Below are 17,321 nucleotides of genomic sequence, written 5' to 3'. Positions count from 1 at the left end.
CTATCCTTCGCAGCGAGAGGTCGTAAATCGGAGCGCGGATTTGACCTCTCGGCGACCCAGCACAAGCACTCGGCTGCTCTGTGAGCAGTGTAGGCCTTAACTTAGCACGTGAATGGCGTAGCATCATCACTAAGGAACGCTCATCATGATGGCTCACTAAAACGAATTTATGACTTCTGAGACAAGATTCCCCTACTATACTACTCAGCAGCTTTTAACACGTTTAGCATGCGTTTCTTTACCAAAACGGGTATTTCTTTGTATTCTGCCTCCTTATCCAAACAATTCTGTAACATCGGCTTTGACCTATTTCAACAGAGTAGAATAGCTGAAAATACACATCACACTTTGTTGCCACATTTCCTTTGTTTATGTATCACAGGCAAATATTAATGCCTTTATCTTTATACAGGTGGTGGCCATGAAGGACGCATATTGGTATTTCTATGAAAATTAGTTTTGGTGCTGGGAAATGCCCACCGTGTAGACCTGTGTCACAATGCAAAGTCATGCATCACCAAGCAAAGCAGTGACGCAATTAAGTTAAATTTACGGTTGAATGAGCGCACATGTGCTGCCATTGTCATGGCGAATTTTAGGGTGTTTGGGGCAGTTTTAGTGGGGTTTTGAGCTATTCCAATTAGGTAGTAACTTGCTGGTGGGTGCTGCTGAAATTTATGTTGAAAATGGAGCAAAAAAATCAGGCTGTGTTTGTGGCAAAATGAATCGTTTAAGTGTCCAATCATTTGTGATTTTATGAAAGATCCATTTCATATCTACAAATTTTGATCAAAATTAGTCTCCGAAAAAATGGTTTAGCCACCCCCCTAGGGCCATTTGCCCCCCTGGTTACTCAATATTTTGGTTAAAAGAGCAACCAAAAATGGAACTGGATTTTGCAGAAAAATGAATCGTTCAACTACCCACTCATTTGCATTTTTTTGTAAGTTCCTACTCTTCTCTATGCGATGGCATCAAATTTAGTTGCTGAAAAAGTGTCAATGCCCTCCCCCAAGGGCTGGGTATACCCCCCTGTTGGTCATATGATCTTCCAGGAGGCCCAAAAAGTCCTTGCTCTGTACAGTCTCATCCAGGAGCAATTTTTTTTTCAAATTTGTAGAATTTTAGGTCCCTATGTAAGTCACAAGACCCATCAACGGTCATTGGGAAACAAGCGGAACAGTCGCTAGATGCATTACAGCCGAGGGCCTTGAACACAGGATTTCTCCTATCTAATACCCATATAGGTCCTTAAGATGTTGTATATCTGGATCATACGTACACTTTTGTAAAAATACATTTGCATATCCCCGTGCTTTATACAGTGTCGCAAAGCAAGGACGTTGACAATCGATGCTGAATAACAGTTGCAAACCCTCTTTTCTGTCAATCACGTAGGGTTCACAACTTCTAGGATTTATGTTATGTTTACTCTGTGAACACAAAACCTACCAATGACTCCATAAAGACTCCAACACTGTGCAATTAGTAATTACTGGGTTGTATTAAAATCAGTAAACTATTCGAGTACTCACAATAAAAGATGTAATTTCAATGATGCAGTTCGAGTAAATCCAATGATGCGAATACAGTACAAATGTTCAATGTTACGGTTCAGAAACTGTCTGGCTTTTCAGCCCAAGCGGTCAATTATATCGACTAACTTTCAGGCGTTTGACCGGGTAAAAATGTCATAAAACAAACGTAGATTACAAAGAATCATAAGGCTTTGGTCAGCGGAAAATTCCGGTCACTAGAAGCTGATCAAGATATATTTCTCTTAGGTCGCTGCACTCTCACGTGCGAGAGCGGGCTTATCAGATTAATAACGCACGAGAATCGTGACAAGGCGAATTAAAGAATGACGTGCGTTAATGAATGATTGTTGGTTAAACAATTAACGCAATAAAACTAAAAAAAATCATGTGAACTATTTGTAGGCCGCGTATCAGTATCTCTATTAAAAAAAGTTTCGCCCGCGAGGAATGTCCCTCTTGTACGACAGAGAACAATTACGTTACAAGGCAACCGGTGATGCATTGGGGTCAAATTTATGGTTCGATTTTCAGCGTGTGTGGTGCAGTTTTTGTGCATTTTTGCCTTTCTCAGTCAGCTAATCATTTGGTGCTGGGTGCTATGAAAAAATTAGTTGAAAAGGCATCAAAACGTTCAAGGGGATATACAGCTAAAAATTTGTGCCAAAATATTTTTTGGGGATGTAGCTATAAAAAAAAATTGTGATTTGTCCCCTGGTCGGACATTATTTCAGCTAAATAGGCTGCAAAAAAGTTGGTTTTGTGAAAAAATGGATCACAAAAACCTCATCCAATTTGCAATAAAATGTTGGCCCCAACTCTTTTCTACGCAATTTTTTAGGTTGCCCCCTGGGACAGATTTAATACTGATATGGGTCGTAAATGCCCCCAGGGGGCATTTTGCATTATTTTCATTTACTTTATTAGGTCTATGTAAGTCACAAGCCCAAGCAATGGTTATTGGCAAACAGGCTGAACAGCTGGTAGGTGCATGATTGCAGAAGACCTTAAAACAGATTTTTTTTAATGGCCATATAGGTTCTTTTGCGATTAAATGTAGGGTACAATAAATTCCACAATATGATGCCCCCTTGCAGTGAAGTAGGCTACTCCTTGTAGAAAATATACCTAGCAACTACATGCTCATTTGTTATGCCCACACAAAACATAAACTTCAATAAAATCCGAACAAAGATAATTCATGAAGTCCTTTTGGTGACTTTGCACAAATCACAATACCAATATAGTGGTAAGTAATCTGGCAATATTTATTAACAGAATCAAACAGTTGAATGATTGCAGTATTTTGTGCAATAGATTTTCTCGCCGTCCAGACTATCTCTTTCTCATTTTCTATGTAACAAACAATTACACATAACCCAAGCACATCAACTCAAGTAACTCTACCTGGATTTTTAAAGAATTGATCTCATCTTTCTGAGAGGATAGTTTATCGTTCAAGGTGGCCAAGTGTTCACTCATTAAACTTAACTGTTCTTCATAGTTTCGTCGTGTAAGTGCAAGTTCATCCTGCATTACGTATAATGTCATAACTTTTACTGAACTATAAAAAACTAACATGAAGTTGGGACACTGTTTGAATGGATATATCCAAATCCTTTTCCACAGCACTCTTCTTTTTGTACAACATTGCAAGATGTTTATGAAGAGATAAACACTAAAATGTTGTTAGTTTAAAGACTGAATATTTTTGTCGAAAAATATTTGAATACTTCGCTTTTGAAATAAATAGATTCAGCCTCCTTGTGTTGAAGTTTTTGAGCACTGTCAGATATTCTGTTTGTCATGTGTTGTTTCAAAATTTCTTCAGTGGAAAAGCATCTCTTGAAAAACATATTTACTTAATTTTGCAGGTGTTAATGATAATGTTTGAAATAATGTCACTCACATTTTCTGTTTCACTCTGAAGCTGTATGTATCCAAACTAATAAGTGTACTTTAGTTAATGAAGTTTGGTTACAAATATCATGTTTCACTTAGTATATAGCAAAAAGCCATTGCTGATGAGCAAGTTACATACTATTTTTTATTATTTTTTAGAAGTGCATAAAAAGGAATCATTTCTTCTAAACCTACTTCGGATGTTGTATCTAAAATCACATCACAGGTAGATGTAGCAATACCCTCTCTGAAGGATTCACTTTGCATAACATGAGCCTAATAAATTAAACTGATGTTACATCCGGCACAAAAATGTACGGCAATTTTGTTAACTTTCATCATATAAATTGGTCAACTGTAATATATACCTTTTTTTCAAACTTCATTTTTAAAAGCTGTGTTTCAAGCAACCAATGCTCCTTTTCTTGCTCCAGCAAATAAATCTTGTTGCTGTGAGTTTTTAACTGCAAAATCAGAGTAGTGATGGATAGAAGAATTGAAATCTCACAATTTATTACCATCCAACTTTACAACCCTTGTAGTTCCATTGTTACAATGCACATACCATTTTATAACTGAATAATTGTTTATCTGCATATTAGTTGCAAAACTTGTAATACTAAATAAAATTATTTATTCTACCTAAAACAAAAAAAAAAGAACCTTGAATGGTTTAAAACAATAAAATCAATGTTTTGCCTGAAAGCCAAATGCAAAAAAGTAGACAAACTTGATGAGACAAATTTATGTACGATATTGGTAAAATTTGCCTTTGAACACAGCTGAGACATCTGTTTGTCAACGAATTGTTTGTCAGCTATTGGTCAATCTTGTCAACACTAAGCATTTTTGGCCTTGTTGGTTATTCATAAATTTGTCTCATCACTAACTAAGCATTTTTGGCCTTATTGGTTGTTCATTTCTTCTGCAATTTAAATTATTTGACAAGATTAAAAAAATGTGTATATGTAATTAAATATATCCAACAAAAATATATGGCGCTAAACAATCATTAGGTTTGCAGGCTTAGCAGCCCAGGGAATGCAGCCTAGCTGGATCAGCCACTTTTTCCTAATAAGTCGGAGCAAGATAAGAAAAGCCAAGCTCCCGGTGAGGTTGGAACTCACAACCCTGGGCTAAACAGACCCAACACTCTACCAACTGAGAGACCATTGTACTTCGCAGAATTGTTTTTAATAGGTGAAGATTAAAAACAGTCCCACTAAGATGTGAAATATTGCCTAATACCGGTCAAGCATTAAGAGTAAAAAATCAACTTAAAGTCGTGTGTTTTTGTGGATCGAAGTTAATCGATAAATCGCATAAACTACTGTAATTGGCATACCCAAATTGGACACACCCCCTCATATTTTTTCTGGATCTGCCACTGCAAGGAGTACTGTCTACTAATTTTTGTTGCAACTTAGAATAAAAATGCTTTTCACACAAGTACCCATACTGACTAACAGACCAGCACTTCAAATGGTATCATGTTCACAAAGAACATGTTATGATAACAAGTATATCCTTTGGTGTTTTAAAACAAATACCTGTTTCAGGAGGTCCTTTTCATCATTGGTAGAGCAGTGGTATTGACTTTCTAGTGCACTTAAATAGGGAACAGTTGGAGGTGGGGTAACAGCAGTGGATGACAAAAACTTGGTTGTCTGCTTGTGGGTTTGCAATAAGACAAAAGGGGAAGTAGAAACATCCACTGCATTGTCACAAATTGATGCTTCGGTACAAAGATTGATAATATACACTTTCGTTAATTATACTCTGGCCGGAAATAAGTTTAACAAGTCCAAATACTAGCTATGCACTTCATGAAACTATTTTCTGTTTATTTAGTAAATTAGCTACCTTCTTTCAAAAATCCAGACAATCTCCCACAAACATTGGATAATGATAAAAGGGATGACATGAACAATTCATTTGATAGTTTAAGTTCCTGGGACTTCGTTGTAGTGGGCATTTGGTATTCCAAAACCATTTTAACATTAAATTTTTTGACCATGTCTACATTGTAAAATTGGTTAGACAATCGCACAATTTCCAATTTATATCAATAACCTTTAAATGTGAGATGTAAATCAGTTACAGAGAGAATTATTTGTCCAATAACTGATTTAATATTTTCCAGAGAAACTTTCATAACACCAGAACCTGAAACATAAAAAATAAATACTATAAAACATTTTGTTGGCAATATTGTGGTTAAAAAGACCTCTTATGGTGTCAAAACACAACAGTCTATTTGTCGGTAGATCCAGATAGTATGTAACACATTAACAAAATGGAAATACATTGATATCAATAACTTTAAACTACCAGCATATAAAGCATTCCCAACGGTATACCAAAAGCGAGCAATAACCAATCAAAAGTTAAATTGCACATGACATGTAAAAAGAAAACATGTTAATAATCAAACTAAGAGATGTTCATAACTTTAGAACATTTTTGGCGAAAAAAGTAGCTTGATACGGCGACTGGTTTCTGAGATACAGCTGATCAAAGTCGCACTTTTGCCGCTGCGAACGAAATCGCGCGAAAGCGAGTTGCGTGACGTCATAGAAGGCGCTCCGGTCGTGCGCGAGTGCTGGCAGCATAATATTGCAATAAATAGGGGACAAAAAGTGAACAAGTGCAATAAACACAATCTATGTTAATTTAAGCTGAAGACAGATGACCGCTATTTCGACCTATTATGTCTTATTTAGTTGTGTAATAATAAAACAGTTACTGGGACAGGGTGTTCTTGTTGTTACAGCATTTATGATCGCTAACGTGATACATGAACTTTTGAAAACACGACAGAGACAAACCGTTAGTTTAGCATTGTCGTTTTGTCCACTCACAGCAAAAGATGGAAGTAGGTTAATTGAATTTCGGCCGACCAAATTAGCTGATTATGCAACACAGTTATTCTGTCATAATACCACTTTATGCCCGACAGTAGCGTTGCCTACGAGTTCGCGTCATAAATGATTCATTTAATTCGCCACAATCAACCACTAATGTATTTTTCGCAATATAGTTCGTAAATAGAAATGTTGGAATCATCAAATTAAAGTCAACACAAAGGGGAGGTTAAAGTGCATATAACACGGCCATGACAACTTTGCGTAAAACTAAAGGTACATCTACAACAAACATATATCCAAAGTTTCACGGTTCTACGTCAACTAAAAAATGTAGAAAACTGCACGAAAAGTAACGGCGACCAAAAATCGTAACATATGAGAATCCACAGATTACGTTACCGTAAAGGTCAAGACAGGGTTTTGCATCACACAAAACTTTCTCATTGTGACGTCACGAATCAAAGGCTTATTTGTCCCTAATTAGCGGAAGACCACAGGGCAGTGGTTCTCAAACTGTGGTACGCGATTTAGTCTACTCTATACAATTTGCCGCACTTTGCAGAAGCCAAAACCGCTGCAAATACATGATATCGGTTTTCTTTATTGTGCATTTGGGACGCAATAGTATCAACGTGAAATTGTTGCACTGTTGAAGTAATTCTGACATCGTGTATTCAACTGTGCAACAATTTCACGTTGATACTATTGCGTCACAAATGCACAATAAAGAAATCCAAGCAACTGGTGATATTGGCTAAATTGTTATTCATTGGTGGTATGTCATAACAGTTATGGTATAGTAATACGGTGGTACGCAGTGTATTAAAAAACAAATGAGCGGTACGTGATTGGAAAAAGTTTGAGAAACACTGCCATATAGGGTATAGCAGAAACGACATAACTGTGAGTAGACAAAACTACAATGCTAAACTAACGGTTTGTCTCCGTCAAGTTTTCAAAAGTTCATGTATCACGTTAGCGATCATAAATGCTGTCACAACAAGAACACCCTGTCCCAGAAATTGTTTTATTATTACACAACTAAAAAAGACATAATAACAGCTTAAATTAACATCAAAATCCGTTTATTGCACTTGTTCACTTTTTGTCCCCTGTTTAATGTAATATTATGCTTTAACCAGTTTTACAATCTTTTCCATTCCTACGCATAAGGCTTGCTGCCAGCACTCGCGCACGACCGAAGTGCCTTCTATGACGTCACGCAACAATATCTCGCTTTCGCACGATTTCGTTAGCAGCGGCTTTGATTAGCTGTATCTCAGAAACCAGTCGTATCAAGCTACTTTTTTCGCCAAAAATGTTCTGAAGTTATGAATATCTCTTTAATTATTAACATGTTTTATTTTTACGTGTCATATGCACTTTAAAGTAATGACATCACATCCAAAATGGCGTCATGTAATGTCACTTATCAAAGAAACGCACCATTCCCGTCTTATCGAAGTACAGAGTTATGTTGTTTCTGCTATACCCTATGGTCTTCCGTTAATTAGGGACAAAAAAGCCTTTGGTTTGTGACGTCACAATGACATATTTTTGTGTGATGGAAAATCCTGCCCTGAACTTTAAGGTAACGTGATCTGTGGATTCTCCTATGTTCAAAACTATTCAAAATCTGCAAAAAGGCGCCTTCTCCTATCTAAACAATGTCCTTTTCTCCTCAGCGCAAAAGGTTTACGATTTTTGGTCGCCGTTACTTTTCCTGCAGTTTTCTACATTTTTTAGTTGACTTGGAACCGAAAAACTTTGGATATATGTTTGTTGTAGATGTACCTTTAGTTTTACGCAAAGTTGTCATGGCCGTGTCATATGTACTTCAACACTTTTTTGGGGCGAATATTAGCATATTTTCATTATGTCATGCATTTTGGTCCCACATCTTAATACTTGGTTGATATCTGAAACTATGGCAATTTGTTCATTATATTGATTACATTGTCTCAATCCTAATAAATCCAGTACAGTTTAAATGCTAACCAAAACAGACTCTGTTAAGGCTGGTGCCAAGCTTTAAAAGAAAATTGTAAACTTACTACATGAAGACAAAATTGTAGTGTACACCTGTAGTTTGGATATTGCTGGCAAAATTTGCTGAAACAGACATGCATACTCTGTGTTTTTTTGCTGTAAGGTGGGAGCACATACTGATAGGTCGCATTCCTCACCCAAACTAAAAAAGTAACGGTATGGTAAGGAGTATTAAAACTAGGCATGTTGTACCTGTTCCAATAATATGGAAAAATTTTTGCCCAAAACCAAGTATACTGGCAAAATTTTTCTAAAAAATCTTTTATTCCACTCATAGTTTCAAATGAAAGAGAGTAAGAACATGTTTCGAAATCATTATCAAGTGATTTTTCCAGGGGAATTAGATATTTATCATATCTGTTCAAATGATGAACAAGCTGTTCCGAGAAAATGTATGATCAGTTTATGCACAATCGTTAGAGAAACATTACCCACTTGTTGGTTTGCATAAGATAAAGTCTGCAATGATGAATCAACAGGATAAAGTTGACACCTCATTTTTGAGTATTTGTGGAAGTTCCCAAAGCATTTAAAAAGATCTTTTAATAGGACAACAAACTGTTTAGCCATTGCTTCACTTGCAGACTAATAAAGAATGCAAGAAAGTTTTAAAATTTAACATTGCAAAAAAAATTACCATACGTCAAATCAGTTATACTGTATTTACTAGGCCGTCTGTGTGACTAACATTCAAAGATGGCTTCTATTTTTTAATGACACACCAATATTTTGTCAGCTGCTCTTTCTTTGTGGAGATTCATCTTCACCCAGCACTGGCATACCAATACGCCAACAGAGGTTTCAACTCTTTGATAAACTACAGCTTAAATCTAGGGCGGCTGTGTGTGCGTGTAAGTGTATTTTACTGTTTTATGTCACACACATACCACACAGGATTATAATCAGTTTCTTAAAACTATTTCTTAAATCAGTTACCTGTTTTTTTTTACTAAAAGGAAGTACTTTTGTTGAACTATACTCCATGGTACCATTATCATTAAACTTCGGCCAACTTTCAAAATATTTTTCAAATATTTTAAGTTTTGTCTGAAGGTTGGCATTGCATGAAGAAATATCTGAAATCCTGGATAAAAAAAACATCATGGAGGTTAGTAGTGGGTGAAATTTGCTTAAAATCTAAGGTTGTTTCAAAAACTAAATTACAAAGTGAAAAACATTTCAATGACACACCAATCTTCACAAAGAGTTAATAGGTTAAATTTATTAAATAAATAACAGATAACATGTTTATTTTTTGAAAGAAGATTAAATGGCCTAAATGGATTGTACAACAAAAAAGGTTGAAAACACTAATAACAAATGGACCAGTTTCTGGCAGGCTTAAGATTATATAGTGGCCAAAACAATTCAGTTGACAAAACCAAGTAGATATTGTTGAAAGGTAAAAGGATTATATGCCAATTTTTGTTTCGTGATGGTTGAAAAAGAACCTAAATGGTGTTTGTGACTTTTAATGACCAATATGTAAATTTACGACATATTAAATATTCAGACAAGTCAAATATTGGCTGCAGGTATTCTGAGTCAGAATGTTTTCTGTTTTTACACACCCTCGGTTTTTACTACTTTATTCTTAGTACATGCTGCTAAATTACAGGTTAACCTATTTTTAAAAGTAAATTTCCATGCAACCCTGTAATGGGTAACCTACACCAGGGAAAATCCTTTGGAGAATGTCCAAAGAAAATGGTGAGTGTTGTTTTTTGTAATAGATACAAGTCACAATATATTTTTTTCATTTTACTAGTATTTTACTTAAATGTGAGATCACAAGTGAAGGCTTGACGTGTGACAAAAGTACCATTATTCCTTTCCCATTTGCAATTATGCTATACATGTCTTTGGGCCGATTAAACAGTCAATGATGAATACTTACAGAAAAAATGTCATGTCCTGACACATCTATAGGTGGCTTGGCAGGAAAAGTTTTGTGATAAAATGTTACTTGTTTAAAAGGAACGCAGTAATATTTCATGCAATGGCATGATTGCCAGGATCGCCCCACCGAGTTCAAACCTCACCGGGAGCTTGATTTTTCAAATCTTGCTCCGACTTGTCAGGAAAAAGAGGCTACGCATATGTTGCCTGGCAAGTTGTGCGCTTGCGCACTAGTGTACCTAGGCCACAATATACCCTATGAAACCACTAAGCTCCAGTAGCTCAGTTGGTAGAGCGTTGGGCCTGGTTAGCCCAGGGTCGTGAGTTCAAACCTCACCGGGAGCTTGATTTTTCAAATCTTGCTCCGACTTGTCAGGAAAAAGTGGCTGATTCAGCTAGGCTACAATGCCTGGGCTGCCAAGCTTGCAAACCTAATGATCGCGATACGATAGTTGTGATCGCCAAGCAAGGACCTGAGCAGTGGGGTGATCCTGCCAATCATGCCATTGCATGAAATATTACTGCATTATCTGATACGGTGGTAGAGACCCCCTACGTATATGTGAAGGTTGCCTGGCAAGTTGTGCGCTTGCGCACTAGTGTACCTTGGCCACAATATACCCCATGAAACCACTGAGCTCCTGTAGCTCAGTTGGTAGAGCGTTGGGCCTGGTTAGCCCATGGTCGTGAATTCAAACCTCACCAGGAGCTTGATTTTTCAAATCTTGCTCCAACTTGTCAGGAAAAAGTGGCTGATCCTGCTAGGCTGCAATGCCTGGGCTGCCAAGCCTGCAAACCTAATGCTTGTTTAAAAGTATGAACAATTAATCCATGAAAGTTTAACATTCAGTGGTGTACTAATAAAAAATTTTACATTTTACAAAAAATGCACTTTATCATTAGGTGTTTTTCGGAGATAAAGCAGCAGTTTTTCCAATTCAGGTGAATTTTATCTTTTGAATTAACATACCCCTTATATACCTTGCACTTCATTACTAAGAAAAGTCAAACATGACACTTACTAGAATTCTTCAGCAACATGTAAAGAGACATATTGCCATGTAATTAACCTGTGCATGATATATTAGAGTATGTCATGTTACTTTGAATGTATGACCTAACATCTGAACCAAATTCCATGAGCAGTTAAAAATAAAATGTAGTTAATCTGTGGCCCAAAGGGTAGTGAACATATCACTGAGTAACATTTAAGTAGGAATTTCCCGAATGATTAAAAACAGTATAAAATATTTCTGAGAGGTACCCACTTGCAAAAGTGCAAGTACAGTATCGGCGTTTGGCACCATTTGCTTAAAGTTGTGAGTTTGGGCGCAAAGCAAACACAAGCAAATCCATGTGTCTTTGTATAGCACTGGTAGCATGAAAGGAATTTACTAAACCAATGTCATATTGGGCGTGCATGTCTTTGTTGTTCTTTCCTTATGCAGGGATTCAACACATTTTCTGCTCTACGTGCGTTATGAACAAAGAAATAGTGAATCTTCCAAACTTGTAAACATACGACTGTACAGAAATATGAAATTCAATTTAACCCCATCACAAATATTACCGTCCTTGGAAATCACATTCTGTCTCCTGTATTATAATTTCACTTTGTTTAATTTGTTGTTCCAACATGATTTTTTCTTTCATGAGCTGTTCACACTCCTGAAGAAAGACATTTAGAATCTGACTTATATAAACAGTTTTTGTGACCAGTAATACAGTATCTAATAAACCCACATTTTTTGAGATAGTTTCAAATGCTTTAAAGTTTTCCGCAATAGTATTGTTTAACTGTTTTTCTGTTGATAATTGCTTTGATAAATCTTCCTGCAACTGGTTGGCTTTAGCTTCAGCCTGATCTACCTAAAGAAATATGTAAAACAAACAATAAGTAGCTGCAACTGCAGTATCTTAAGAGCATAACATGTTTTTAGTCTATTAAGTCTAAAAGTCTATTAAATGCAAGAAAAATCACAACAAACAGTTGAAAGCATAAATGTGACCACAAATAATGGCTTCAATAATTAGCTACCCCAACTGTACAAATCCTCATATTTTTTTCTGATCTAGTTGATGAAAGTGTACAGAACCAAGAGGTAGATTTTTGCCTTTTTCACCGTTCTGAGTGTTTGACAGCTGGCGTCAGTGTTCGACTAGGCGCAGACAGATAGTGAATGCTATAGTTACCAACCAAAGTACATAAATTGAATAACTACTGTACAATACTTCTTTTCTTCCTAACATATTGTTCACGCAAATTCACAGCTTTGACAGCAATCTTCTATTTACTATTGAAGAGCCAACCATTTTACTTGGGTGTAGACTCTGGTAGCAAAAGCCTCCTAACCTTTTGTGAAATACATTTTGTCTGTCTTCGCTACATAAACGCAATTATTTTTAAATTTACATAAAAGGACAACACTTTCTTTTATGTTCAGTTAAAAAAGCATTGTGCTTAAACTGGTCATTATTACGAAACATATTGCGTTGTTACCAAACAAACGTTATTTTTCATTAAATCTGAGCCAGGTGCTACTTTACATTTTTTCCAGCTAAACTAACATTGCTATGATGTCTATACCATTAATATGCCAGGGTTGGAAATTGAGTGTATGAAAATGGTACTGATCGTGCTTTTTTGTGAATTAGCATTTTAAAGCCAAGTAGCATTATGCAAACAGACGAAAAATAGGATTTTTCACATTGTAAAAAAAATTTGGGAAATATATAAGTAACTCACCAGTAAGTGTAGCATTTCATTTTCTTTAATTTTGTTTTTCAAGTCCTCATCAAATAAACTGGAAAGACTACCGAGAGGATTTTCGTTTTGGAGCTGTCATAACAATGCTCAACTCAGATTTTCATGAAACACAGTTTAGTAAACTTTTTATAAACAAAGCAAATTTCATTTTGGCAAACATTGTAGTTGTTTGTACAAATTCTCAATGCACTAAAATAAATGATACATACTAGCTAGTTAAAAAGCATCAAATAATTTAGAGGAATCATGGGGTTGAAAATAGAATTACAGAAGCGTGCAATCAATTGTCCACACAATTTTTCAACGCCTGGTTGAGCAATATTTCGACTAAAACATGTAGGTGCGTTTTGCAAAAGAAATAAATGACAAAAAAGTACATCCAATTATAATTTCATTTATAGCCTTCTATAGAACAAATATTTTTTAGTTAACTTTTTTAGTTTTAGGGTTTGCCACAAATAAAGCTGCACTTGGCCTATCAAAGTTTGGTGTACTTCATGCGATTACATGGTACTGACCCAACACACACCCCATAAAAATGAACATATACTACATATACTGCTATTTTTGATTAATTAATATAGTACATATCCGTAATTGACAATACAGTATGGGTATTATATGTGCAAAAGGGCCATAATAGTCAATGAGAGCTGCAGACAGGTCACCAGCTGCACTGATGAGACCTTACACGTCGGAACAGTGTGTACACCTATCTGCAGCTCTCATTAACTATTATGGCTCTTTTGTGCATATAATATGATTTGGGTGAAAGCCGGGGCGATAGTGCTCTTGAATCACAAACAATTGTTTGGCCATAGTGGTTTGTCTATGTTGATTGGTACCTAGTTTGGTACCCAACATATCGACGATTGACCTAAAGGTACCACAAGTGGAAATCTGTGTGCCTGCTAGTCTACCAGCTAGCCTATGCCATGGTCACTATGGTTATAATCTTCAAAAACAAACACTGGCAGTGGGCATCTTAATCTAACAAAAATTCGCCCAAATTAAAAACGGATATCACCCCTGGTTTAGAATGTCATTTTTGGGTTGATTTGACATGAGCCACCAACAAAACAAAAATGTACAACAATCATTTTGCAAAAAAATAGTTTTTAAAGTAGTACCTTTTCCGCACCAGCTTTTCAAATAGAGATATGACAAGTGGGGTTTTAAAAACCAAATGCTAATTTGATAAAATATATACTACTGTTGCTACCTGGGATTTCATTTTTCTTGCCTTTTCTAATTCATCCTGCAATAACTCAATTCTTTTGGCCATCTGTATACTTCTAAAGTTGCTACTATCAATTTCCTGTTGCAACCGGCGAATGGTTTGGTCCCTTTTTTGCAAATCATCCTACAAAAAAAATTTTAAACTCTACAATCAAAGGATTCATGTTTCTTTACAATATATTTAAATATTCAAATAAATCACCTTATACTGTGTTGCATTTTGTTTTTCATCCCGAATTCCCTTTTTCAGGACTTGGTTTTGAGCTTTCAACTAAAATATAAATATTTTGTTGTTGAAATGAGATTACCAGCTTTTTTCATTTTGTTTGCTATATTTTCATGTAATACTGTAACCATAAAACCTTTCACATGATTATATTGTGATTAATTTTTTTTTTTTTTAACATATATGGAGCACAAAAAAACACCCTTCATAGATATAGAAATTACTTAAAAATAGGAAAATAAACATAATGTGACATGGCTGGTGATGATGATTGAAACACTTCATTACCTTACTATTTAAAAAATTCATCTTTGTGTTTCACATCGCAATATTTGTTCAAATAAATATTTTTGCTGTGAAATTGGTAAATAACTTTTTGCTCATATTCACCAATGCTTTCTTGTGCATGTTTGTCACTCTCTTTTAGTTTATTCTCATGTCAACTTAGATTGTTTTGAAACAAAAGCAATTGGAGAAATTTATGTTGCCAGCTATATGTAACAGTCAGAGGTGGGAACATGATTGCAAACAGGAGTTGTTGTAAACTGTCGGTTTTGAGTACAGTAACATTGCATTTGCATACATTGTACTTCTCTGACTTTTAACCTGCAAATGTGAAAAATCATTATAAAGACAAAGGAAAGGGTCAGATTACACTGAAAATGTAAATGAAAATAATACTGGGATGAAGAGAAAATTTTCTAGTTTAAATGCTACTACAGAAGTAACATAATGCAGGCCACAAAACAGGGCAAAATTATTTATACTGCAGTTAAATGCATATTTTTTTGCTTATGTTTATAGTATTTAAAAATTAATTATTATATATTAGTTCAAAAGCAGGAGAGTAAACACCACTTTATGACGTTTTTATCTTTTACCAAAGGCCTATCAAATTTTTTACAATTTCTTGCCTGCTTGTGGAAAAGTACCTACTTCTGATCTAGAGGCTATTACTCAAGAGAAATGCAGTTGTGTAATTGATCTGTTTTTTTTAACCAATATAGTATTAGTTGTGGCTTGAATTTTCTGGAAAAAAGATTTACACTTTTTGACTCAGTTTTAGAACAGTAATTTCATCAGTATCCAACTTAATTTTGTTTCAGTGGCAGCAAGTTATTGCAAGAATTTGACCACTGTGTTTAGAAACAATGTCAACTTTAAGCATGAGGCAGTTTTGCAGGAGATTTTCATAAACAATTTTAAGTTTGACAAAAGTATTTTTCAAAGAAAGGAGATGTGGACTTGGGCACCAAATTACGCAAGAAAGTTAAATATAACCTGCAGTTACTCTACAGCTCAAATGATGGCAAAAACTTCGCTGAGTAAGGTTAATGTGGGAATTTCTCAAATGAATAAGTAATTTTTTGAGTATAAACTAATTTCTGAAGGGCAACAAACTCTCACAAAATTGCCAGTTTGGGGGTTTAGCACCATTTCGGAGGACCCAGATTAAAAGAAATGGAAACACATTGTATCTAGGCAATCTGTTTTGATTGTAACCAGATGAAAGCCTGACAGTTGGTTTGAGATTACTTTTCAAGTGATACATATATGTGATGCATCACATGGTACGGTTTCAGACAGATGACCATGATAGCCTAATTGAATTTTTATAAATTAGAAAACTTGGTACTTCTCACCTGCCAGAGATTGGCTGAAAATGCATTGGTTTATATAGGGGTTCTTCAATAAAATACATGTAGCGCAGTGAAAAATCTCTTTGCAGGAAAATTTTATGTTTGGGCATTTTAAGCAGAATTGTCACAGAATATAAGCATTTGAAGAAAAACATCTGGAATTAACAGCATTTTTTGTCAGTGCACAAAATATAAAAAAGCTTGAAACCTACTGTTTTAAACTCGTTGATTCAATATTTGTTCGGTAATACTTCGCTATAGATTCATTGACTTCCTAAAGTATTTATTGTGCAATAGTGGTTTGACAAAATACAAGGATTAAAAGTAAATAGTCGTTGACATTGCCAAGAAAAGTTAACAACGTTGTTTGATATAGAAGAATATGGCGCCTTATAATCTGCTTCATGTTGCTTCACAATTATTCCAAAAACAGGTCGCAAACTCGCAACAACTCCAATAATGGTTCGCAGTTTGCGAACTGCTAATTCGAATATGCTACGACTTTTCCTACTAACAAGGAAGTACAAGCGCACACCATAGCTATGTAACCGCCAGATGCACTACTTGCCGTTAATTCCACACATTTTCCTTTGCCTGTGCGTAAACTTTCACTTTGGGTGCTTGATACATATTATATTTCTCGACAATTTCTGCAAATCTATAAGTTTTTTTTTTAATTTTTGCAATCCTTACCTGCAACATTTTTGACACCTTTTGTTTAAGCGAAAATATGAATATATGTATAATGTATGAAGCACCAAAAACGAAAATTTACGTTTAGGCAAAGAAAAACGTCATGAATAAACTTGTGTCAATAGAAATAATCAAACTGTTTAACACAAGTTGTTGAATATTTACCTTGGCATACTCGAGGGCTAGTTTTTGGTACTTCGGTGATAATTCGGCCATTCTTTCGCCACCCGAAGCTGATACAAAAACACTGATCAGACTCTACTTCCTACACACTATTGTCATTCTGGCAGAATCCGAATATGTTTTTTTCAAAAGAAGCGTTCCGTATCAATGATCACTATTTCACGAGATGGTTTATAAGATACAAACGTGTTTGTTCTGTCTATAAATCACAGTACTTCTCATTATGTAAACCAAAATCAAACTGGACAGCTAGTACACATAAATTACTGACAGAAAATCCCACGTTTTCCATCGGAATGACTACAAACACAAGCGATTTTA

General features: G+C 35.4%; 1 protein-coding gene across 3 annotated transcripts; it reads right to left on the bottom strand.

Moving 5' to 3' along the window:
• Positions 1–1,491: 1,491 nt before the first annotated feature.
• On the bottom strand, positions 1,492–17,114 carry LOC145897575 (protein phosphatase 1 regulatory subunit 21-like). 3 transcript variants are annotated; one of them, XM_082985921.1, is made up of 20 exons: positions 16,983–17,114; positions 14,461–14,529; positions 14,242–14,382; positions 12,999–13,091; positions 11,996–12,121; positions 11,823–11,920; positions 9,290–9,437; positions 8,789–8,938; positions 8,546–8,730; positions 8,359–8,495; positions 5,511–5,603; positions 5,301–5,456; positions 4,988–5,172; positions 3,806–3,901; positions 3,633–3,713; positions 3,445–3,480; positions 3,269–3,379; positions 3,115–3,213; positions 2,943–3,065; positions 1,492–2,888 (listed from the first exon to the last, which is right to left on the bottom strand). In XM_082985921.1, the coding sequence occupies exons 1-20, from the start codon at positions 17,031–17,033 to the stop codon at positions 2,871–2,873; spliced, it is 2,196 nt and encodes a 731-aa protein (XP_082842047.1). In that variant the 5' UTR covers positions 17,034–17,114; the 3' UTR covers positions 1,492–2,870. The 3 variants fall into 3 exon arrangements, with proteins under 3 accessions (XP_082842047.1, XP_082842048.1, XP_082842050.1); XM_082985922.1 differs by having other exon boundaries at positions 4,988–5,151; XM_082985924.1 differs by lacking the exons at positions 1,492–2,888; positions 2,943–3,065; positions 3,115–3,213 and having other exon boundaries at positions 3,366–3,396.
• Positions 17,115–17,321: the final 207 nt, after the last annotated feature.

Source organism: Ascidia mentula, chromosome 4 (genome assembly GCF_947561715.1).
Source record: "Ascidia mentula chromosome 4, kaAscMent1.1, whole genome shotgun sequence".
Taxonomy (NCBI): Eukaryota; Metazoa; Chordata; class Ascidiacea; order Phlebobranchia; family Ascidiidae; genus Ascidia; species Ascidia mentula.
This window is presented reverse-complemented; position numbering and strand designations above follow the sequence as displayed.